We start from the raw sequence: 22,980 nt of genomic DNA, 5'->3' as shown, positions 1-22,980 counted from the left end.
GCACTGTGGGTGGGGAATTCAGCCACGGTTTCCTGAGGCTGCTGCCCTGAGCAGTCCCTCCAGGGGTGTCAGCGCTGCCTCGTGAACACCTCTGGGATCCACTGCCCCTGGGAGCCAAAGCCACAATTTGTTTCTAGCCAGAAAGAACACAGTCCATGGAAAAACCATAAAAGTTTCTGGTTGTGGCAGGATTACAGCAGGGCTGACAGTGAAAGTTCCTGCTTGGAGCAGAATTATAGCAGGAATTAAATTTCCCAGGAACTCAAAGTTTCCCCTCAAATACAGACATTGATAATTTTATATTTGCCTCTTTGTGGCTTGAAGTCAACCTCCTCCTGAAGTTCATCTTTCTGTTATGTAGAAGCTAAATCTTCTGTAATGCTTGTTATAATTTTAAAAAAATCTTTTTTTGTTGTAAAACTGTCACCCTTCCTTGTGTCCCACTGCCAGGGTGGGCGTGCAGCTCCTGCTCCTGCAGCATCCTGGCACCCAGGGGTGCAGACTGGGGTAACTGGGTGTTTGTGGCTCAATTAAATGCCACAAGGAGGCTGCCAAGGCCACCAGGCTGGGATGGATTGGGGCACGAAACACTGGGTTTTGATTGCTGGGATTGTTTAAAGAGTAGGGGCTGTGGGTTTTCACTCTGACACTATTCACATTCTGAGGCTGTTTCTATGAAGTTTTGATCAACTCTTTTGGCCAGTCCTTGGTCAAATCCCAGCAGAAACCTCAGTCCTATTAATATTCTAATTGTTTTCCTCAGCTGTGTTGGTTATTGGCAAAGGCTGTGGATTCTCTTGCAGCTTTTTAGTGATTTTACACAAGAAAATGGTGGGATGCACTTTCCAAAGTGCTCTTGTAAGTGATGGGGCCACAAAGGGAGACTTGCCAGGGAGGCTGCAGGCACCAGCAGCCAGGTTTGCCTTTGTCCCTCGGACTGTGCAAAGCCATGAGTCACTTTCCATCCCTGCCTTCACCTTCCCACAGGCAAAACACAGCCTTGGAGCTGATTTAATATTTGGAGAAGTGGTTTGAGAGCTATTTGCTTAGCTTGCACTATTATTATTAAAGACAGGAATGGGTTTTTAAAGGTTTTAGAGGGTTATAATTGTAGATGGTTTTCACTTCAAATCACCCAGTGGGAGCACTGGAATTGCTCTGCAAAAGGAGGAAACCTGAGCTGCAGCAGTGATGAGCCTCAGGGACTTGGTTATTTCACTGTGAATCCACTGCAGTTGCTTCAGAATCACAGAATCACTGAGGCTGGAAATAACTCTAAGATCATAAAGTGCAACCTTTGAGCAATCCCCAGCCTGTCCCGAGCTCTGAGCACTGTCAGAGCACTCAGTGACACATCCAATCTCCCCCTGGACACCTCCAGGGATGGGGACTCCAGCCCCCCTGGGCAGCCCCTGCCAAGGTTTAACAACCCGTGCAGGGGAGAAATTCTCCCTGATGTCCAACCTGAACCTCCTCAGCACGGCTTGAGGCCATTTCCCCTTGTCCTGTTTCGTTGTCGGGGAGCAGAGGCTGGCCCCAGCTGGCCACAGCCTCCTGTGGGGTAGAAATATCAGCTGCAGCTGGAGAATCTCGAGTCTTCTGCTGGAGACTGAGCAGGGTCCTGCAGCAGCACTGCGGGCGCTTCACAGCTAACGAGCCTCTGTAATGAACCTGCAGTTCATAAATGCTGGCAATCAGTTGTTGCAAAATCATGTCCTTGATGCTTATTAGAAATATTTGACATTGCAGGACTTCTCAGAGTTCTTGTGAGGCCAAACCCAGCGTGTCCATTCTGAGAGCTCACTGAGGGTGAAGAACAAACTCTGCAGTGAACACAGATGTTCCAGCTGAGGAGAGAGGGTGTGGACAGGACCCTGCTTACACAGAGGGGTTTCCCCCTGGCTGTGCGTCTACTGAAGTCAGGGATTTTCTGCTTTGGTTTGAAACAGAATTCCAGTGGGAATAGGAAGAGTTTAAATGCATCCTCCTGGCACTGCTGCAGGGATGGCTCAGGGCATGGGTACCTGGCAGCACAACCAAAGCTTAACCTTTCTCTTACAAACACACAGGCCAAGCATGTGTGGCACATTGGCCAAGCCTCCTCTTGCATAAAGAAATGACCCTGGGGTCTTTTGTGTTGGTGTTTCCAGCAGCTGGTGAGAATTACTCCTGCTTGTTTCCTTTCCCTCTCCTATTCACAAAAGGAACAAATTAAGAAAGTCAAAATTTTCTGCTTACAAAATGAAAGAAAAAGCTTTGTAGAAATGAGGTCTGGGCAGCAGTTGGGTCTTTGTTTTGTGCAGCAGGACCTGCTTATGCAAGGGAGAGGCTTTGGCAGGGCCCTGCAGGAGGTGCAGGGCGTGGGGCACCTCTCCTGCAGTGCTGGAGAAACAGGACAAGAGAGATCTGGGGAGGGGGAAATGTGAAATACACCTGAGGGGCAGGCTGTGTCCCAGGAGCTTCCCCCAGGACTGTACTCACTCTGCACAAGTCATGTCCTTACCTCCTTGTCAATGAAAGTCCCAGGACTGCTGCAGAGCTGGTTTATGAAATATCAGATCAGTGTGAATGGTTACTTTCTGCTAGTCCTGCTCACCATGGCTTTGTCTGCTTGGCAGCAATATCACAGTGTTCCAGCACGTGGCAATCCCCATCCTTGCTTTCCTCTTCTCCTGATTTTGGAGAAAGGAGTGGGGGCAGAGAGAGCAGCAGGGAGCTGTGCTGCCTTCCCCAGCAGGGTGAGGAGGAGCTGGGCTGTTCCCAGAGCCCCTGAGGAGCCCTGGCAGCACAGGCTGTGCCCCTCAGCAGTCCCACATCCAACAATCCCATCCCAGGGACTGCTCCTTAGACTGGACAGTCCCCCTGCTCCCGGGGGTCTGGGGGAGTCAGGAGCTGCCCTCCCTCAGTCTGTAGCCTGTGCTCTCAGGAGCAAACCTGCAGTCACTCCCCTGACCTCGGGTTCAGGCAGGATTACTGGGGCTGCCCTGGAGCAGTGGGGCAGAACTGTCCCCTGCACCCCAGAGCAGATGGAACTCTGTACAATCCTATAAATACTCTTCAAAAGCATCTCAAAGTGTTCATTTGGCAAGATAAACAGCAAAAGTAACTAAATCCTGGACTTCATCATGCTTTTTTCTCTTTTGCTGTTGCAATTCCATTTCAGAGCTCTGTTGCTTTAGCAGCAGCTTAATCCCCCAATGCCAGTGCAGCTCAGCTGGGGAGCTGTGACCCTCTGGTTTGGATAATGTCCCTCCTGTTCCTCGTCCTTGGCATGCCTGGTGGCTCTGCAGTTCCAAAGTGTCACTAATTTCAGAGTTCAGCCTTCAACATGTGCTGCTGCTTGTGTACACATGTGCATTCACAGAGCCAGACATGTTTGAGTAAACAAATCCAACCCTCCTCTTGCTGCAAACATTTCCCAAATGGTCTCTTTCCTCTTTGTGGACTTTCAAGTGGCCATTCCCCTTCCTAAGTTACTGCCTTGGGCTTCGATTCTATCAATTATTTTTTTTTAATTACTGCTTTAATTATGTATAAGATCCATGCTGATTGTCCCCCAGGTTCCTTCTCTGCCTTATCTGTTCCCCTAGGATGGCAAATCTAACTCCAGTGAGCTGCTGCTGGATCCAGAAATCAGGAATTGTGCTTATTTTTGTAAAAATGGGAAGCTGTATGACAACTAGAGCTAGGTGGACATTGAGAAGCTGGCAGTGGGAGGTGTGAGCTAGATGAAATCCTTGTTATGAGTTGGGGTTTCTTCAGTTACTTTGAACCACAAGCTTTAATGTGGAAGGGAAAGTCAGTGGAAGTGGTTGGGGCGTGTGTGGATGCTGGGTGTGCTCAGTGAGGGGTTTCTGTCCTGGTCTGCCTCCAGAGCAGGAGCTGGGCTGGCTCAGAGCGAGGTGCTCTCTGCACCCAGGGAGCAGCTCTGAGCCTCTTGCTTCACATGGAATAGAAAGAGTGAAAGGCAAAAGTGTTGCTGCCTTCCTGCCAAACAGTAAAAAGTTCATGTTTGAAAAACAGATTTCAGATGAAAGCATCAAAGCAAAACACTGACTTATGTGAAAACCCTGTTATCTTATCCTGATAATAATGTTCTTTTTAGACAGAGTTGGAAGGTGTTTTACTGGCTGCTTTAATGCCTTCGTGAACACAGTCTGTTTCTGGAGCTGCTGCTTTTTCTTGTGTTCAGAAATACTGCATGTGCTGTACTCCTGCTTGCTAAAGTTTAGGAATGCTGCCTTTTTCAGTTCAGGGTATGAATGTAGTCAAATAAGACATTTGTTTCCATTTATACAACTTGCAATTTGGTAATAAGCAACAGATGAAAAAGCAGTGCCCAGATTCTCTTGTATAAAATTTCTTGTGGATGCCATCCCTTCATTTCATGGGAATAGGCAAGTTACTCCTGTGAGTAACATTAAAAAGTACAGATAGTAACAATGAAGAATGTGGAAATAACTGGAGCTTAGTGAAGTGGCATGAAATCCAGCACCGGCTTCTGAATACCAACCCCAAAGCTGTTTTGGACTCCAGGGGTATTTCCAGAGCTGCTCTGGGTGTCCATCAGAGGCATCAAAGGGCAGGAGTCATTTGTGCTTCTTGCTACAAGGCTGCAGCTGAATTGTCTGGAGGCAAATGCGGGCAGCCTCCAGTGGCCCCGTGCTGTGCTGTGCCCCTTTGCCCCTGCTGGTGCCCGTCCCAGCCTGTCCCTGTCCCCCAGGAGGGAGGGACCGCCAGGACTGCCGCTCCTGCTCCTGTCGGGTTTGAGGTCCCTGGGTGGGAGCGAGGCGTCTGCAGGGCTGCACTGCCTCCCGGTGGCTTCTCCTTTCCTAAATCCCTCGGATGAAAGCCCGTCCCTTCGGTGCCAGCCGGAGCCGTGACACCTGCAGGGTTTCTGCTACATAGAAATGCAGAGGGGGGGAGCAGGGTATGCTGCATGGCCCTTGGTACACTGTGTGCAGGAAAAGCAGCAAGATGAGCTTTCATCCTTAAATAACTACAATGGTTATATATTGTAATATATATGGTTTGGGTTGGGGGGTGCCTAAACATTGTCTCATTCCACCCACGTGCCAAGGGCAGGGACACCCTCCACTAGACCAGGTGCTCCAAGCTCCATCCGACCTCACTTAATGAAATAAATAAGGAGGAAAAAGACGAAACCAAATGTCTGTTTGCTTTAGAAGGCTGTGAGCAGTGTGGAGCACGTGCTGCACAGCAAACCAGCAGTGCTGGGGGCTGGTGGGGGCTCTGCAGAGCGCTGGCAGTGCAGGGCCTGGAGCTGGGCTGAGGCATGAGGGGCGATCACTGCACGGGATTGACCTGGATTTTAACATCCACCTGCTTCATTTGGCACCTCATCCTGTCTGAGAGAGGCCTTGTGCTGACCCAACTGGTGCCTTTGACTGAAAGGGCTCTAATGAAATTGCCATATGAGCATTTCCATATTGCAGCTGATACTGTATGGTTCCTTTGGGTAAATCAGTTTATGAATTCCTTTATCTGGGAGTGCTGTGGGTTCAGGGAGATTGCTGGAGTGGTTCACTGGAGGGCAGAGGAGTGGCTCTGGCACCAGATAAGACATTGGTCTTTCAAGGTTAAGCACTGTGAGCTGCCTCCCTAAGCCAAGGGTGACCTCAGGGCAGGAACAGAGCAGAGCCCAGGCTGTGGCTGCACAGCCACACTTCCATCTGGAGACCAGCATGGAAGGAGACTGGGAAACTTCCTTAAGTACAACAAAATAAACCACCAGTTTGGTGGTGGTTCCAGGTCTGGCCTCATCTTTCTCCGTGCTGTTAGCCCATGCCAGAGCTGTCCTGGGAGCTCCTGCTGCTCCTGGGGAGGTACAGGGCAGGAGGGGGCTGTGTCCTGCACTCCCCATCACTCAGCTGTGCCTTACCTTCCCGTGCCACCTGCACTCTGTCTTCTTTACCTGCGTTTTACCTCCCAGCCCCTGACAAAAGACCTGGGCTGTGCAAAAGAGGAGATGGGTTTGCTGCTGTGTGCCCAGCCCTGCGTGCACACGTGTCACTGTGCTGGACCCAGGGCCAGGCCGCCTCACCTGTCAGAACAGGCTCACCTGTCCCCTGCCCCTGGCAGGGTCCCCCGGGCAGGTGCAGTGGCCACGGAGCTGTGTTCTCTTGGCTTTGTTGGGGTGGGATCAGGAACACCGGGCTCTCACTGGCTCTTGTGCTGCACAAGGACTGAGGAGAGAGCACAGATGGGTTTTTAAAATACTTGAATAGATTGGAAGTGTCCAGAACTTAAAGAAATGTCTGAAAGTTTGATTAAGGGCCAGTCTTCATCTGTGTTTGGGCTGGTGGCACCATGGTTCAGCTTCCAGCCTTCTGTGGTGTTTCCTGCCCTGCTCCCCCCACGGGTGCTGCAGCCCCACAGGCCGCTCGGCCGGAGGGAGCACCGGGCTGTGCCCGTTCGCTCTTGGCAGGGCTTGAGCCAAGGAAATCACCTTCCTTTTAAACTGGAAAGATAAAACCGCTGTGTCCCGGGCTCTGCTTGAGCTTGTGCCCTGCAGAGCGGCAGCTCAGTGCCCCGGGACACCGGGCCCAGCTGTCTGCACCGGCCGGGGCAGGGATGGGCGGCGGGGCCCGGTGCGGGGCTCGGTGCGGGGCTCGGGGCTGGCAGTGGGGCTGGGTCTGAGGCTCGGTGCAGGGCTGGCCGGCTCGGCTGCTCCCGGCCGCTGCACGCCCTGCTGGGGAAACCTGTTGTTTTGGAAGCTGCACAGTGGAGTAACCTCTGCCCCTCGTGATAGGACGAGAAATCACCTCCTGGCCGGGACCCAAGCAAAACACGGGATTAACTTTGCCCTGTGCGGGCTTGTCGGGAGCGGTGAGCGCTGCTCCACCGGCGCCGAGCGCAGCCCGCCACGATGGGGGCCAGGCTGCTGTGCCTGTGCCTCCTCACCGCCCTGCTCGGCTACTACATCTACAGCCCGCTCCCCGAGGAGCTGGCCCAGCCCGGGACTGTGATGCTGCTCTCGGCTGCCCTGAGGGTCGTGGGGCACCTGGTGAGGAGGGGATGGCAGGGCAGGGGGGTTCCCGCGGCTCGGGGCTCACGGGCACGGCGGGACGCGTGTGTGGAGCTGCGTGTGTCACACGGGCACGACGGGATGCGTGTGTGGAGCTGCGTGTGTCACACGGGCACGACGGGATGCCTGTGTCGGTCTGCGTGTGTCACACGGGAGCGGCGGGATGCCTGTGTCGGTCTGCGTGTGTCACACGGGAGCGGCGGGACGCGTGTGTGGAGCTGCGTGTGTCACACGGGCACGGCGGGACGCGTGTGTGGAGCTGCGTGTGTCACACGGGCACGACGGGATGCCTGTGTCGGTCTGCGTGTGTCACACGGGAGCGGCGGGACGCGTGTGTGGAGCTGCGTGTGTCACACGGGCACGACGGGATGCGTGTGTCGGGCTGCGTGTGTCACACGGGAGCGGCGGGACGCGTGTGTGGAGCTGCGTGTGTCACACGGGCACGGCGGGACGCGTGTGTCGGGCTGCGTGTGTCACACGGGCACTGCGGGACGCGTGTGTGGAGCTGCGTGTGTCACACGGGCACGGCGGGACGCGTGTGTCGGGCTGCGTGTGTCACACGGGAGCGGCGGGACGCGTGTGTCGGGCTGCGTGTGTCACACGGGCACTGCGGGACGCAGACTAGGGGACAGCGGGAGCTGAATGAAGCCCCGCACTGGCTGCGACTGTGATATAGAGCAATGCAGAAAAGATTTGGTCTCGCAGCCTTGAGAAAGGGCCGTGCAGAGCACCGGGTGAGGTGGGGGTGTGCCTGTGGACCGACAAGTGCAGACAGGGTTCTCGTGCCTTGCACACCCCTGCAGCTACAGCCCTGCTGCTCGAATCGTTCCTGGTCCCGTGTGCCCGGCTCCCCCGGCAGCGCTGGGCGCCAGGGGAGGGGACACTGGAGCACCTCGCACATTCTATCGATTCTTGTGGTTTCATGGAAACCCACGGACAAAATAGGCCTGAAAACCACACAAAACAACACCTCCGTGCGAGACAGCCCTTGTGGGCAGGGAGCACCTTTTTAGGGCTGTCCGGTCTGCAGGAGGAGGGAGGATGAGGAGGTTTCTGAGGTGTGTCAGGGACTCTGGTTTTGATTTCGGGGGCTGAGGTGCTGGAAGATGACAGTGGTGAGGAAGAAGGGAGCTGCAGTGCTGGTGCTGCCCCGCTCTCCCCTCCCCGATCCCCGGCCGGACGGAGCAGGGCAGGCACGGCAGCGCAGTGCCCGGGCACGCCCGGTGCCTGCCCGGTGGCACTGTCACCTCCGCCACCCCAGCACGGCGCTGCCGGCAGCGTCCTCTGTGCCGGGATCCTGTTCTCCCTGGAAGATGGGCTTGTTCCTCCTGTCCTGCCTGCCTGGGAGCAGCAAGGCTGTGGGCAGGTGTTTTGTAACTGGGCTCTGATCTCCTGTGAAACCATAATCCCAAGGGATGCACCCAGCCACAGCCTCCCTGGAGCTGCACTAGTGCAAATTAGATTTAGGTGGCTCCAAATTGTTCTACTGATACTCTGGGTGGCCACCCAGTTCCAGGGCAGTCACTCGTGGTCACTTAGGGCAGGGCTGTGTTTGCAGAGGGGACCCTGTTTCAGTCTGAGCGACTCCCTGGTGTTGGTTTGACAAAGGGAACAAAGTGCCACCCTCGAGCATTCCTGGGCAGTAGAACCCTCTGTGAGCTCCTCTGTGCAAGAGGAAGGAAGTGACTGGGGAAAATGCTTCCAAAGCACAAGGATCCCAAACCCCAAAGTGTCTGGCTTTCCTGTTAGTCCATAACACCCAAAAATCTCACACTGGGACAATGAGGGATTTTCAGATGAGGGCACCATTTCCTTTTATTGAGAACGGCCTGAAAACCACAGGCAGTACTCCAGTGGTTTTCTACAATGTAAATTGTCCATTGTGGAAAACACAGCTCTGAGAGCACTGGAAATCCTCAGTGCTGGGGCTCAGGGAATTCCTCCCACCATGGGGCTTTCACAGGCTCATTGGAGTCACAGCAGGACTCACTTTGACTGAGATATTTGTTTTTTCAAGATGTTAATCCTTGGGGAAAAAGCAACAACTGAGAAATGTTTATGTAAACTGTGTCAATGTTGTGGCTAAAACGGCAGTTCTGGCACTTGTATGTGTATTTGTTTGTTTTCGTGGAGCTGATGGCAAGGACCCGTGTTTCCCTTTGCAGTGTGCCAGGGCCTGCCCACTCATCTCCATCCCAATTCCAACACAGTGGGATTGGCAGGGCTCCTTCTGGCACCACCTGCTCCAAGCCTTCAGAGAGAGGTGACTCAAAAATGCAGTGACAATCACTGTCAAAGTCTGCCAGCAAGGGCTGGGCTGTGTGCTGTCCTATCTCCTGAAAAAGAAGGTTATATCACGGAATCTCAGAATCATGGACTGGTTTGGGTTGGAAAAGATCCTAAATTTCATCTCATTCCACCCTCCTGCCAAGGTCAGGGATACCTTCCACCAGACCAGGTTGCTCAAAGCCTGGTAATATGTAGATGATGATTAAACAGTTGATTTAAATACAATTTTAAGAAAAATAAATACACCTAGCAGGGTCAGACTGTATGACTGTACACTGTCACAGTCTGAGGGCTAGAGGTTACCTGTCAGCAGGGGATCAGCTACACTGGGGGGGTTCACATTCCTCCTGGGGACAGTAAAGCTTCTCTTGGAAGCCAAAATTCAGACAGGTTCTGCACCAGACTTGGCTGTTTTCTTTCTTTTAAAACACAAACCTGCTCTGAATTTCATCTGTTTTCACCTCCAGATAACATGTAAGAACTTGGCTTTATTTCTTATTGTTTCAATTGTGATGTGATGAGGCTGGGGTGGGAAAAGGGTCACGTCCCATTGCTGGGGGTGGTGATGGAGGAGCCATGGTGCTGGTGCCAGCAGCAGGCCAGGAGCCATGGGTGGCTGTCCCTGGGCTGTCTCCTGGGCTGTCCCCATGCCATGCTGGTGCCAGCAGCAGGCCAGGAGCCATGGGTGGTTGTTGGTGGCTCTGTGGCACGATGCCCGTGCTGATGCTGTGGTCACTGGGCTGTGGAGGTGACCCCATAAACACCAAGCACGAGTGTGAGTGTGGGCACAAAGCAGCAGCCGTGGCTCTGGGCTGGGCTCTGGCCTTGCTGGCAGCTGGTGGCAGTGTGAGTGCGTGTCACAGAGCGCTCCTTGCTCTGCCAGGCTCTGGTGGATGCACTCTGCCCTGCTGTACTGACTCCTGCAGCAACTTCACACGTTTGTGCAGGGCATCAAACAGCTCCACGCAATCCAACCTGACCGTGAACAGGGCTGCACTTGAACCAGTTTCCCCTGTCTTGTGCTGCAGTCGGAGGCGGCGGAGATGCTGGGGCTGATGCACTACATGGAGGGCTTGAGGCTGATCACGGCTGTGGAGCTGGTCGGGCCCACGTCGGATGAAAACGTCACCGTGACAGACACGGAGCTCAGCAAGGTCCCCGTGCGCCTGTTCCTGCCCCGGAGGGCACCCGGTGGGCTCAGGAGCGCTGTGCTCTTCTTCCACGGCGGGGGCTGGTGCCTGGGAGATGCAGGTGAGCTCTGCTGCAAGGCTGTCTGCTGCATGGCTGCCGTGGGTCTGTGGGAAGGATCTCAACAGACCCGACAAGAGCTGCCTTTTGTTTTGTGCGAGTTGCCACAGGGAGGGGCAGGGGACTGGTGTGTCACCAGCTGCAAGCAGGGGGAGGAGTGGGAAAGTCACCCGAAAGCTGCTGCCAAGAGGAACAGGGAGCTCTGAGTGTGAGTGTCCATTCCAGGAGGAACAGGCAGCTGAGTGTGAGTGTCCATTCCAGGAGGAACAGGCAGCTGAGTGTGAGTGTCCATTCCAGGAGGAACAGGCAGCTCTCAGGGTGTGAGTGTCCATTCCCAGGAGGAACAGGCAGCTCTCAGGGTGTGAGTGTCCATTCCCAGGAGGAACAGGCAGCTCTCAGGGTGTGAGTGTCCATTCCCAGGAGGAACAGGCAGCTCTCAGGGTGTGAGTGTCCATTCCAGGAGGAACAGGCAGCTCTCAGGGTGTGAGTGTCCTTTCCCACATGCACTGGGCTTTCCTTTCAGGCATGCACGGCTACGACCTCGTGTCACGGCGGATTTCAAACGAGCTAAATGCTGTCGTGGTGTCAGTCAAGTAAGAGATATTCTCCTTCCAATGGGGTTGACGGCTTGGAGTAAATTAGTCTGTTTCAATTAATCTGATTTTTCAATGATTCTGTATTTGGTGATGTGCTTTCCTGCTGACTTATAAACATTTGTGAACAGAGGCTGCCAGGGTGGCAGTGGTGAGTTGTGGTTGGTGGCTATTTTGGCTTTATGGAGAAGGGTGGGTAATAAATGGCTCCTCTGGGAGAGACAGTTCCCACTTCTCTGGGCACAGAAATGAACAGCCCTCAACAGGGATTCACGAGCAAGCCCTTCTCTTTATTAACAGCAGGCACCAACACCCTTCTCTTGCCTCCACAGCTACAGGCTGGCCCCCGCTCACCGTTTCCCCGCGCAGTTTGAGGACGTGTACGCGGTGACAAAGTTCTTCCTGCAGAGCGAGGAGCTGGCCCGGTACCGGGTGGACCCCGCGCGCGTCTGCGTGGCCGGAGACAGCGCCGGCGGCAACCTGGCCGCGGCCGTGGCACAGCAGGTACAGGAGAGCTGGATTGCAGGCCCAAAATCTGCATTTCTGAGCTTTCACGACCACTAAGAACAGCTCAGCTTGCAGACCCTGTGCACACAGCGTGTCACGGCCTGTGGGATTGTCACAGGGCTCCAGGGACTGGGCAGTGACTCTGCCTGAGCCACTCGGTGGCATCAGAGGAGCTTCAGTGCCATCCAGACGTCTGCCCCCCAAAAGAGGCTCTCTGCCCTCTAGCTTGGGCACACATCACCCAAGCTCATGTGGACTGGTTTAGGTACGATGTTTGAAAAGAGAATTTTAACTACGTGACTCATAAAGATGTAAACAGCAGGGAAAACAAGCAAACGAAAACCCCTCACTAAATGTTGCAGTGATCATACAGTTTGGTGCCTTTTGCACATCTCCTTCAGCTTTATTAAAGAAAGTCAGCACGATGTTGTTGCTCTCTTGAGAAGTTGTTTGGACTGTAATGAAACACGGGGAATGGTGGTGAATTTGCTGTGGATGCTGAAGGCAGAAGATGAGGGAGAAAACAAAAATTTTATTAGTGAAGAGAGGAAAAGGTTGACATATAAGAAATGTCAATGTTCAATTCATTACATTTTATTTGTTAAGTCTGTAAAACACACAGAATTGCAATTGCTTCGGTTGTAACATCTCAGGGTTAAAAAAAAATGAATATGCTGTAAAATTGTGTGGAATAAGGAGACCCAGGAACCTGAAAGTTTCATGACATAAGAACAGAAATTTTCTGTAGCCATAGAAAATCTTCTGTCAATATTTCAGAAAGCATCAAAATTTCAAAAAGAGTATTTCCCAAAAATCATTATCCTTCAATATAAGAAATTATATTTGATGTTTGAGAATTTTTCTTACGGCATGCTGTTTTAGATGAGCTGCCTATGGATTCAGTATTTCTTTATCCTGGTTTTATTGATAATCTTATTTTGCTCAGGTTGCAAAATGCGTGTCGTAGTTCTTTACTACAGATGATCCGTCTGCGTGGGAGAATCGACACCTTTACTGATTCTTTGCTATGGTTTCTGGTTTTTTTCCACAGCTGTTGGAGGACCCTGAAGTGAAAACCAGGCTGAAAGCTCAGGTTCTGATCTACCCCGCCCTGCAGGCCCTGGACCTGGACCTGCCGTCGTACCGGGCCAACGCGGACAAGCCTCTGCTGAGCCGGGCGCTGATGGTCAGGTTCTGGAGCGAGTACCTGTCGGGGGAGCCGGCGCTGTGGGAGGCCATGGCCTCCAACCGGCACGTCCCCGCCGAGGCCGGGCCGCTGCTGCCGCGGGTGGACTGGCGGCGCTGGCTGCCCGCGCCCATGCGGGCGGGCCACGGGCACGGCGGCCCCGCCGCGGGCGCCGCGGGCCCGGCCCGGCCGTGGCCCGGCCTGCTGGACCCCCGCTTCGCCCCGCTGCTGGCCGGCGAGGCCCGGCTGCGCCGCCTGCCCCCGGCCTTCATCCTCACCTGCGAGCACGACGTGCTGCGCGACGACGGCGCCATGTACGCGGCCCGGCTGCGCGCCGCCGGCGTGCCCGTCACCCACCACCACGCCAAGGACGCCTTCCACGGCGCCGTCACCTTCGTGTCGTGGCCGCTGGAGCTGGCCCTGGGCCACCGCCTGCTCAACACGTGCCTGGCCTGGCTCAGGGACAACCTGTGAGCGGCCTCTGCTCGCCCTCCTCGGCCGCCGGCCGGGGCTGGGGCCGGGGCCGTGCTGGATTTTGGCCATGATTGAGCCTTCCCTGTGATTCCCGCAGTGCTGGGGCTGGAGCACTTGCACTTCCCTCCTTCTCTGCCAGGAAATCAGTCTGATCCCAACCCACGCGTCCCCCCAGTGCTGCCATCGGAACCTCAAACCCCCACGCTGCCTGGGGTTCCCCCTCTGGCCCTGCAGCCTCCCACATTCGGTGTCTTGTCCCCGTGTGTGCTCCTTTGTCCCTGTCACAGCCTGTCCGGGCCGGGCCGTGTGCCCCAGGGCGCGGCGGGCACACGGGCGGGCTCGGGGCTGCTCCTTGCCCTGCGGGCTGTGGCAGCAGGGCCCTGTGCTCCAGCGGTGATGGGGGAACAGAACCCCTGCAGGCTGCGCTGGGGCTGCTCTTCCTGCCCTGCACAGCTTGGGGGAAACACTTGGAAACCCAGTGGGATGGCTGAAAAATTTTGGGGTTTGTTTGTTTTGGGGGTTTTGTTTATTTGGGGTTTTTTGTTCTGTTGTGGGTTTTTTTTAAAAACACGTATCTTACTCCTACTTCCTTTCTTTCATCCTTGAACTAGCAGGAAATAGTGAAACCAACCAGCACTGGATATTCACTGGAAAAAGGAAGCTGTGAAGGTCCCAGCCTTACGATAACACTGCTGCATGGTCTGTGCTCTACTTATCTCTTAAGTCACGTACTAGGTGTTCTAATTGTCCTTAAAATTGTTTATCAGATTTTACATATGATTTCTTAAAAGTAGAATTTGCTTAGAGGCTTGAAAAAGAAATGTGGTTCAGCTGGGTGTGTGGGACAATAACCTCTGAGTAAATGTTTTGTGTGTTAAATATAAACCCTAAAACTTTTGACTGAAGCATGAATGCAGGGGTTGGCTGTTGGTTTAAGCAAATCAAACACTGATCAGGTACTTCATGTATCCTGCTCTTCTTTTGCATAAAAGGCACTGAATCTTCAACAATTCTGGGTTATTTTTCCTGAGTGTGTGTGGCCTGTTCAGGTGGAATCTGTACAGGATGATCGCTGTTTTCCATCTTTATTAAGCTGAATATAAACATTAAATTTGTTTTTGATTCCAGTGCCATGTGTTTTGTCACTCAGTGTCCCATTCATGGGGAGCAGTGGCAGGGGCTGGAGCCAGAGCTGTGTCAGCTCTGCTCTCATGGTTGGTGTGGAGGGGAAGTGCTGGGCTGGGGCTCTCGAGGAGGGAAGCAGCAGTGGCTGAGCAGGGCTCTCTTTGCACCTTTGCCCTCCCTCTGGAGGCACATCTGGCTCCTGTGCTCCATCCCAGAGTGTCTGGGGGTTACCCCTGGGGTCTCCAGCACCCCAGCACTCACCCACGGACTGGGCCTGTCTGCTGCCAGAGGCAGTTCCCCTGCAGTTCTATTCCTCCCACATTTGGAATTCAGTAACAGCCTCTTAGTGTTCCTGAGGAAGTTGGGCTTTGGGGTTTTGCTCAGTAACGCCTTTGGTCTGATTTTTCTATACAGTTTTAGGGTCATGTCCACAAGAATGTTCCCTGGGATGGGCATTCCTGGGTTGTAAATGCTGATGGAATGAGCCCAGTTGGGGTTTCCAGGAAGACAACCTTGCTTAAGAGACTGCTCAGGGGCAGGATGGCTGTGGTTTTGACTTGGGGCCCTGCCCACATCCCTCAGCAGTGCCCTGCTGTCACCCAGGCTGGCTGTGGTCGTTCTCTGCCCTGCAGCACTGGGGTGTTGCTGCCAGCAGCTCTGGGTGAAGTGTTGGGCTCAGGTGGCTCTGCCTCCCCTCAGGGGTGCTGGAGGTGCCTGTCCAGCCCAGCTGGGGTGAACCTGGATCCTCCCTGTCCCCGCTGCCACCAGTGTTGTGTTTCCTCCATTGTGGCTCAGGCATCAGCTGTGTCAGGCACTGAATGCCTGCCTGTAAGGCAGAAGAAAAATTTATGTTCTAAGAAACAATGCCAGCCAAAATTTGCCAACCTTTCCTTATGTGTTTTTATAGGACTCTCTTGGAACCAGAAGTAAACGGCTTTTAAGCACCAGCACCTAAATATAGGCTCATGATTGATTGGGCTGTGTTTTTTTGTTTAGGTTCCTAAAATAGACTTTTGGGATTGGAAATGCCTGGTGAGGCACAAAATGAGACAGTGAAAGTTGCACTATTGATGTTGCTGGCAGGAGAGGCTGGAGCTGCAGTAAGCAACCCATTTATCCAGAAAACAAGACAAACCACCACAAGGGAAGGCTTTGGTACATCTCCAAAAGCCTTCCCTTGAAGGGAGGATGGGGTTTGGTGGTTGACAGTCAAGGACAAAGCTCAGGCTCACAACCCTGTTTGGAGCCAGCTCTGGGTGCAGAGATCAGACCCTCCTGGGATGCCCAAGCACGGGGAGACTGATCACAGACTCTCCTGCCACAGTGGCAGGTGTATGAAGAGAATTTTTCATGCTTGCAAGTGAGTCAAGGAGGAAACAAAGCATCCTCGAAGTATCCCCCCCATTTCCCATTTCCTAAGACTCCTTAACTTCTTCTTGAGGTACTACACCAGTTAAAAAAACCAAAAAAATCCCCAACAAACCCCCCAAACCCCAGAACCTGACAATACCCCTGTGTGTCTGGTGTTGTTGGAAGTGTTGGCTGGGTTGTTCCCGTGAAGGGCTGGGGAGGGTCCAGCTGCCAGCACAGCTCACCCCACCCACCCTGGGGCGTGCTGCTGCTGCCCCAGGCTGCCCTCGGCTGCAGCCCGGGGTGAGCTCCCCAGCAGGGCCAGCACGGCTCCAGCTGCCCTGCCAGGAGCTGCTGGGCACGCCAGGGGTGCCAGGCACCAAACGAGAGCCCAGCTCAGGTGCTCCTTATGGATGGGGATGCTAAAAGGCAATGGAATTACAGGTGCCAGCATGTGTGACTGGGACAGCCTCAAAATAACTAAGGGTTAGAAAACTGCTTAGCAGTACACTCAAGTGATGCAATAGTCACAGAGCTGTAAAGCAGGGACCAATCTAAACCTATTGAAATTACATCAAGGAGCAGTTCTTGCTCCCTCACCAGTTTTCTGAGGAGTTAGTGCAGCAGGAAGGAAGAAATGCTCCATTTGTTCAGCCCTATTTTATCCTTCAGTGCAACAGCAGTTGCCTGAATGAACAAAATAAAAGCTGGTAAATGAGAAGCCAGCGTTGGTTATTAGCCATGGGGGAAATTTTAAATCAGCTTCTGTATTGCCTAAATATGAGCTGATTTATTGGCCTTGTCCACATTGAAAGGCTACAATAGCTTTTTATACATACTAATAGGGTTAATATTTGCTAACTGTGAAGCACATCACAATAAAGGGGAGGTGGGGGAAAGGTAGAGAAGCTGTGGCTGCCCCATCCCTGAGGATGCTCAGGGCTGGGTTGGATGGGGCTTGAAGCAGCCTGGTCTAGTGGAAGAGCCCCTGCCCATGGCAGGGGGCTGGAATTAGCCACTGTGGGGTTTGGTCATTCTGCATTAGCAGCATTCATTCTCTTTCTATCTTTGCCAATAATTTATGTAGCAATGATGAGTAAGCATTGGAGCGGTGATGTGCTGCTGCATGAGAACCGAGGGTTCCCCTTTCCACCAGCCCTGCCTGCCCCCGGGGCGTGGGATGGGAGCAGGGGGTGTCCTGTCCCCCCGTGGGGCCGCCTGGTTTCCCGGTGGGTTCCCATGAAGGGGAAGTGTTGTTTGCATCTCGGCAGCTCAGCCCAGCAGATCCCGCCTCAACTCGTTAATGATTGAATCCTGCGCAAACGCGGCGTGGCGACAGCAGGACTGCACCCCGGGACCCCACAGCTCTGCCAGGACCCCACAGCTCTGCCAGGACCCCACAGCTCTGCTGGGACCCCACAGCTCTGCCAGGACCCCACAGCACTGCCGGGATTCCACAGCACTGCTGGGACCCCACAGCTCTGCCGGGACCCCACAGCACTGCCGGGACCCCACAGCTCTGCCGGGACCCCACAGCTCTGCCAGGACCCCACAGCTCTGCCAGGACCCCACAGCTCTGCCGGGATCTCACACCACTGCCGGGACCCCACAGCTCTGCCGGGACCCCACAGCTCTGCCGGGACCCGCAGCACCACAGCCCCGGGCATGGTAAGGGGTCCAGTACTGGGCAGCCTCTCCAGTTCCTGTTCCAAGCCCATTTCTGAGTGGGCTTCTAACTGCTTTGCCTCCTTACCTTAAAAGTGATCCATCAGCCTTTTCCTGACTATTTGCTGAATGGCTGTGTCTGTCCGTACTGAGCTTTCATTGCTGTCGCTGTTTGAAGTGCTGATGGCTGTGATGCGCTTTCGGGATTGAGAGTCTCGCTAAGGTGTTGGGTTTCTCCTCAGGAGCCGAGCAGACAGGGCTCGGCAGGTGCAGCAGGCGAGGTCTGAGCAGAGCGAGCGCTCTCTGTAGCATTTCTGTCTCCTGGGGGCACAGTCAATGTAGAGACTTGATGGAAACAGCTTTATGAAGTTTTTGTTCTGCCTCGTGATCTCCCTTCAAAATGAAACACAGTGCTTTGGGGACAGAGACCTGTGAACGAGTTCTTGACACCAAAACACCTTTGGCAATGCTTAACCTCAGCTTGGGTTCAGTTCTGATCTATATCCCACTTTCTGCCATTTGGTTTTCCCTGCTTTCCAGTTGTTTGCTGACACTTTATCCAGGGCTCTCACCAAAAGCTGTCTGCGTCCTGCAGGGGCAGGTGGCTTTGCTGGGGAGGAGTGAACACTTGGGATCCTGCTCTCTTTCCTTCCCTGTACCTGAAAGGATTTTTTAAACCAGCCCTTAGGCAGAAAGCAAGCTCATGTGTGATGCAGCTTGGAAGAAAGCTCTGGCAGGATGCACAGGGGATGTGCTCCATGCTCTGTGCAGTGCTGGTGCCCAGTTACCAGCACGGTGCACAAGGTGCTCGATGCGGGCTGGGTGATTTAACAGGCGCCTCTCTCCCGGCTCCCTGACGAGCTCCGAGCAGCCGCTGATGCCCCCGGCCCTCGCCAGCCGTGTCAGCAAACCTCTGCCTCAGTGACGAGGGAGCACCCATGGGACCAGAATTGGGTAACAGGGGCACGTGGCTCCACGAGGCGCTGACAGGGCACCCACGGGCTGGTTTCACTTTCCTGGCCCGGGCACTGCCCTGGGCTTGGCCCCACTTCAAGTTCCTCACACAGGTCTTTGCTCAGGCGAGTTTTCACCTTGTTCTGTAGCTCTGATCAGTGTCTGCAAGTACCAGTCCCATATGTGAGAGACATTGAGGTCACATATCTACTTACCCTGTAGGCTGGAAGGAAATATCAGGCTGCAGTCACTGATTACAGCAATGATACAACAATAACTGCGCCATGACCTTTTACTTGGGTTTGATGATTATTTTTTCCTTTTGATTTTCTAGGCTGTGAATGAGACCAGTGACTGTCTTCTGACAAAAAGAGTACTAGAAAAGTATTATCTCCCCACCATGTACAGCTTTGAGTTCATTTTAGGTGGCATTGGAAACACCATTGTGGTGTTTGGCTATATTTTCTGCCTGAAAAAATGGAAAAGTGGCAACATTTACCTGTTCAATTTATCCGTATCAGATTTGTTATTTCTGTGCACTCTGCCAATACTGGTGAACAGCTACTCCCAAGATCAGTGGGCAAGGGAGGGTATCCTGTGCCACAGCAACAGATTCCTGCTGCATGCCAACCTGTACAGCAGCATCCTCTTCCTCACCGCTATCAGCGTTGACCGGTACATGCTCATCAGACACCCTTTCAGGGACCACGTCCTGCAGAAGAGGAGAACGGCTGTCATGGTGTCTGCTGCCATCTGGATCGGGGTGATCCTGGAGCTGCTGCCACTGGTGCATTTCCTGGAGCCTCTAACACCCAAAAATAAATACAAGTGTCTTGATTACGCGAGCTCGGGAGACCCCACGACAAACCTCATCTACAGCATGTTCCTGACTGTCTTTGGTTTCCTGATTCCTCTCCTGATCATGTGCTGCTTCTACGTGAAAATGGTTCGTTTCCTTAAAAACAGGAGCGAGCAAATCAGCTCTGCCCTGACCCTGGAGAAGCCCCTGGCCCTGGTGGTCCTCACGGTGGTGATCTTCTCCCTGCTCTTCACTCCCTACCACGTCATGCGCAACGTGCGCCTCGCGTCCCGAATCCCGGCCTTGGGCCTCTCCGAGTGCACGCAGGGAATCATCAGCACCATTTACGTCATCACCAGGCCCTTTGCCTTTCTCAACAGTGTCATTAATCCTGTGTTTTACTTCCTAATGGGCGACCACTTCAGAGAAATGCTGATGGCCAAAACAAGGCAGCTCTTGGGCAGGCTGACAGCCACTGGGAAGTGAAGGAGTAAGGAGACCACTCGTAATGGGAGCGGTCTGGGAGGAAACTCTCTTAGGGAGAGCATTCAGCAATGTGCCATTTTTTCCAGATAACTTTATTTATTCAGTAGAATAGGTATGAGCTGATTGTGTTCCTCTAAATGCACCTGCTACCTTATTGTACAGGAGGCTGCTGCTGAGCTGCCTGCAGCAAACCAGGAGGGATGCTCTGCTGGCCCTCAGCCGGACAGCAGGACCCTGCTCTCGGACTGGGACACCCCACAGCCCGTCAATACTGCAGCCAAAAGTCCATCAGGTCAGCTCCTGGAGGGAAAACGCTGCTCTCAGACAGCTGACATACCATGTGAGCCACGCCGTGGGCCTGGGCTGGGACAAAACGTGCCTCCATACATCACCAGGACAGCCAGGCACGCTCACGGGGGCACTCACAGCCTCTCCTCAGCGTGTGGAGGTACCTGTCCTCAATATAACTGTCTGTAAGTGCCCGTGGAATCTATAGCCTGAGGCAGAATTTAGACCTCGGAGTTCAACTTCATTAGCAGTTCTGCTAATGAACCAGGAGCTACTGAGGAGCTAGTCCCTGCCTGATCCCTGCAGGATCGATCAGCAGCACAAGTTACTCTGCAATGGACTGACCTGACTTCAAACAGACGGGGAGGGATCGATGGAGCAGCGAGTGCTGCGAGCCTGGGCTGCCCGGGGTTGCCGGGAGGCAGGGAGGGCGGGCAGGGAGGGTGGGCAGCCCCCTCCTGCAGGCACCCAGGGGCCCAGCCCTGCCCCGGGCCTCCCTGCTGGCACAGGAAGGGCAGAGCTGTCGGGTCCCACCCAGCTCGGGCTGGGTTCTGCTCTCGGAGGTGCCAGCCACCTGCAACGTGCTTCGCTTTGCTTTGGGTGCTCAGGTGGCACCGGATAATAAACTGCTTAAAAAACAGAGACAGGCCCCTCTGTGTTATTTCACTTTATTTGCTGATCTCTGGAGAATCCTCAGCATCTGCCTTGGTGCCTGTCACACGGTCCTGTGCCTTGGCACAGCCCCGTGACAGCGTTATCATAACAGGGTCTGCTTCCCAGCCCCACACAGCAGCAGCACTTCTGGGCCCGCCAGGGAGGGGACCCTGTGCTCTTTGCAGAAATGCAGAAGAAACTTACTTGCTTTGGGGTTTTTTAGCACACAAACAGCCACACAGAAGTACAAGGTGCTTTGTCAATTTAGATTTCCTCCTTGAGGTGGATTCCCTGGAAGAGGAGGCACTGCCAGCCTGACAGCATCCAGGTGTCACTGCCCTGGTCTTGCCTGGGTGCTTCTCCTCTGTCCTGCCCCGTGAGACCAGTCCAAGCCCCGAGGCAGGGCTGGAGCCACAGGCACTGCCCTCTCCAGAGAGGGGTCTGCACAGCACGTGGCATCCCATGCCCATGTGTTGATGGCCAGGAGCTGGATTCTCCCTGTAAACAATGGGTAGTGACAGTTTTTATGGATTAATGTGCTTAAGTGTTTGTTTTGCTGTGTCCACTGAGGTGAGCAGAGTCACCTGCTCCTTCTCAGTGTCTGAGTCACTAAGGATTCCTGCCTGAGCCCAGAGTGACATGGCATTTACCCACAGGTGACCATCAGCCTCAAATGCAGGCTCTTTCTGCCAGTACAGACCACAGATCCAGCACCAGAGAGGTGCAAAGGCAGAACCAGTGCCTGTGTCCTGGGCTCCCAGTGCTGAGCAGAGCTCCCAACATTCTGTCACCTGGGCTCATCACAGTGGTGCTGCTTTTGCCCCAGCACCTACCTGGTCACCTGTGACCTGCAGTGTCACGGCAGCCTCTCTTCAGCTGGGGAGTCCAGACAGGACCCAGGCACCTCAAAGGGACTCAGAGACCTGCTGGGCTCTGGTCCTTCCCCTTCCAAGATAGCCCTGGTTTGTACCTTTGATTTAGTGGCAATCTTCAAAGTCTCCATGACCTCCATTTCCCTAAATTAATGAGAGAAACTTCTGATCATTACACAGTTTACTATGATACTGCAGGTCTTGCCATTTAAAATGTAATAAAAAATAAAAAGAGAATAAAAACCACCATGTTCAAGCTTCACATACATATTCCTTGCTGCTTATTTCTTCCTGAGTAGTACATGTAAAAAATTAAATTAATAAAGCTCCAAAGCACTACCTGGTGCACCTGATCTGGGCTAAGCAGGGCTAAGGTGGGTGCAGGTGTGGGCACAGGTGATGGGCAGTGGGTTGTGGGTGCAGGTTCCCCCAGGCAGAGCCAAACTTGGGCTGCAGGCACCGGCAGCAGCACGGCTGGACACGGGCTTTGGTTCTGATTCACGAGGGTTTTTAGTTTCATTTTGTTTTGTCTTCCCTTATTTTGGGCGTGGGCTGAAAATGCCTCCAGAACAGGAATTCAGCTGTGAGTCAGCCTGAAAACAGTCCAAGTATGTTTTAGTGTCGGTAAGTGACCTAAAAATAGCCGTGTCCTGGGAAGGGTGGGGAGGGCAGGCCAGGGGCTGCCCCGGCCCTGCCAGCCCGGCTGCCTGCCCCCAGCCCAGCAGGAACTTTCCAGAAAACACCGGCCAGGCCGTGGGGCTGCACTCAGCCCCTCTGCAGGTGTGAGCGGCAGGAACCTGTCTTGGAGGGAATTCGCAGCCAGCTCCACACCCACGGGGAAACTCGTGGATCTGTTTCTTATTCACTCCAAACCCAACCAAACCTCAGGTCCTCTGCAGCTCGGAGTGTGTAAAATGTCCTGCAATGTTCTTCCTGACATTCAGCAGGAATTTCCCGGGTTTGCCTTTGTTCCCATCACCTCTTGCCCCGCCACTGCCCAGGCAGGGCTGCCCTGGGGTCAGGTGCCTCTGCTCCTTGCCCCCAGCTCTCTGCAGTGCCACAGCAGCTCCTGCTCTGCATTATTTGAACAGTGGCTTACAAGGACGTGTCTCCAGAAGAGCAGGGCTGCCCGCACACCCTGCCCAGGGCCGTGGGCTCAGTGCTGTGCTGAGGGGTGCCTGCCTGGCCAGCCCTGGACACGGGGGTGGGCTGACACCCTCTGCGTGGCTTCCACAGCCTGTCCTGACCATGTCCTGCCCCTCTGGCAACTCAGGGTTCAACTGCTCATCGTGGCGTAATGGAGATACTAATTCAGCTGACTTCTGCTTGGTTTCAATTTGGTTTTCACTTTCTAAAAATATTTAGGCTAATAATAGTCTTCCTGGAGCCCAGGAGGATCCTTGCCCTTTGGGCAGCCTGCACAGCAGCCCAGCGCTCTCCTT

The 22,980-nt window shown here is 53.9% G+C and overlaps 2 protein-coding genes across 2 annotated transcripts; both read left to right on the top strand.

Annotated features, from left to right (window-relative positions):
- The first annotated feature begins 6,801 nt into the window (after nt 1–6,801).
- AADAC (arylacetamide deacetylase) lies at nt 6,802–14,473 on the top strand. The gene is made up of 5 exons (XM_063408520.1): nt 6,802–7,027; nt 10,366–10,588; nt 11,109–11,178; nt 11,511–11,682; nt 12,737–14,473. The coding sequence occupies exons 1-5, from the start codon at nt 6,890–6,892 to the stop codon at nt 13,343–13,345; spliced, it is 1,212 nt and encodes a 403-aa protein (XP_063264590.1). The 5' UTR covers nt 6,802–6,889; the 3' UTR covers nt 13,346–14,473.
- Nucleotides 14,474–14,577: 104 nt separating this feature from the next.
- SUCNR1 (succinate receptor 1) lies at nt 14,578–20,631 on the top strand. The gene is made up of 2 exons (XM_063408546.1): nt 14,578–17,488; nt 18,774–20,631. The coding sequence occupies exons 1-2, from the start codon at nt 17,486–17,488 to the stop codon at nt 19,722–19,724; spliced, it is 954 nt and encodes a 317-aa protein (XP_063264616.1). The 5' UTR covers nt 14,578–17,485; the 3' UTR covers nt 19,725–20,631.
- Nucleotides 20,632–22,980: the final 2,349 nt, after the last annotated feature.

This window comes from Prinia subflava, chromosome 11 (assembly GCF_021018805.1).
Source record: "Prinia subflava isolate CZ2003 ecotype Zambia chromosome 11, Cam_Psub_1.2, whole genome shotgun sequence".
Classification (NCBI taxonomy): Eukaryota; Metazoa; Chordata; class Aves; order Passeriformes; family Cisticolidae; genus Prinia; species Prinia subflava.
The sequence above is the reverse complement of the archived record's forward strand: the minus strand, read 5'-3'. Positions and strand labels throughout refer to the sequence as shown.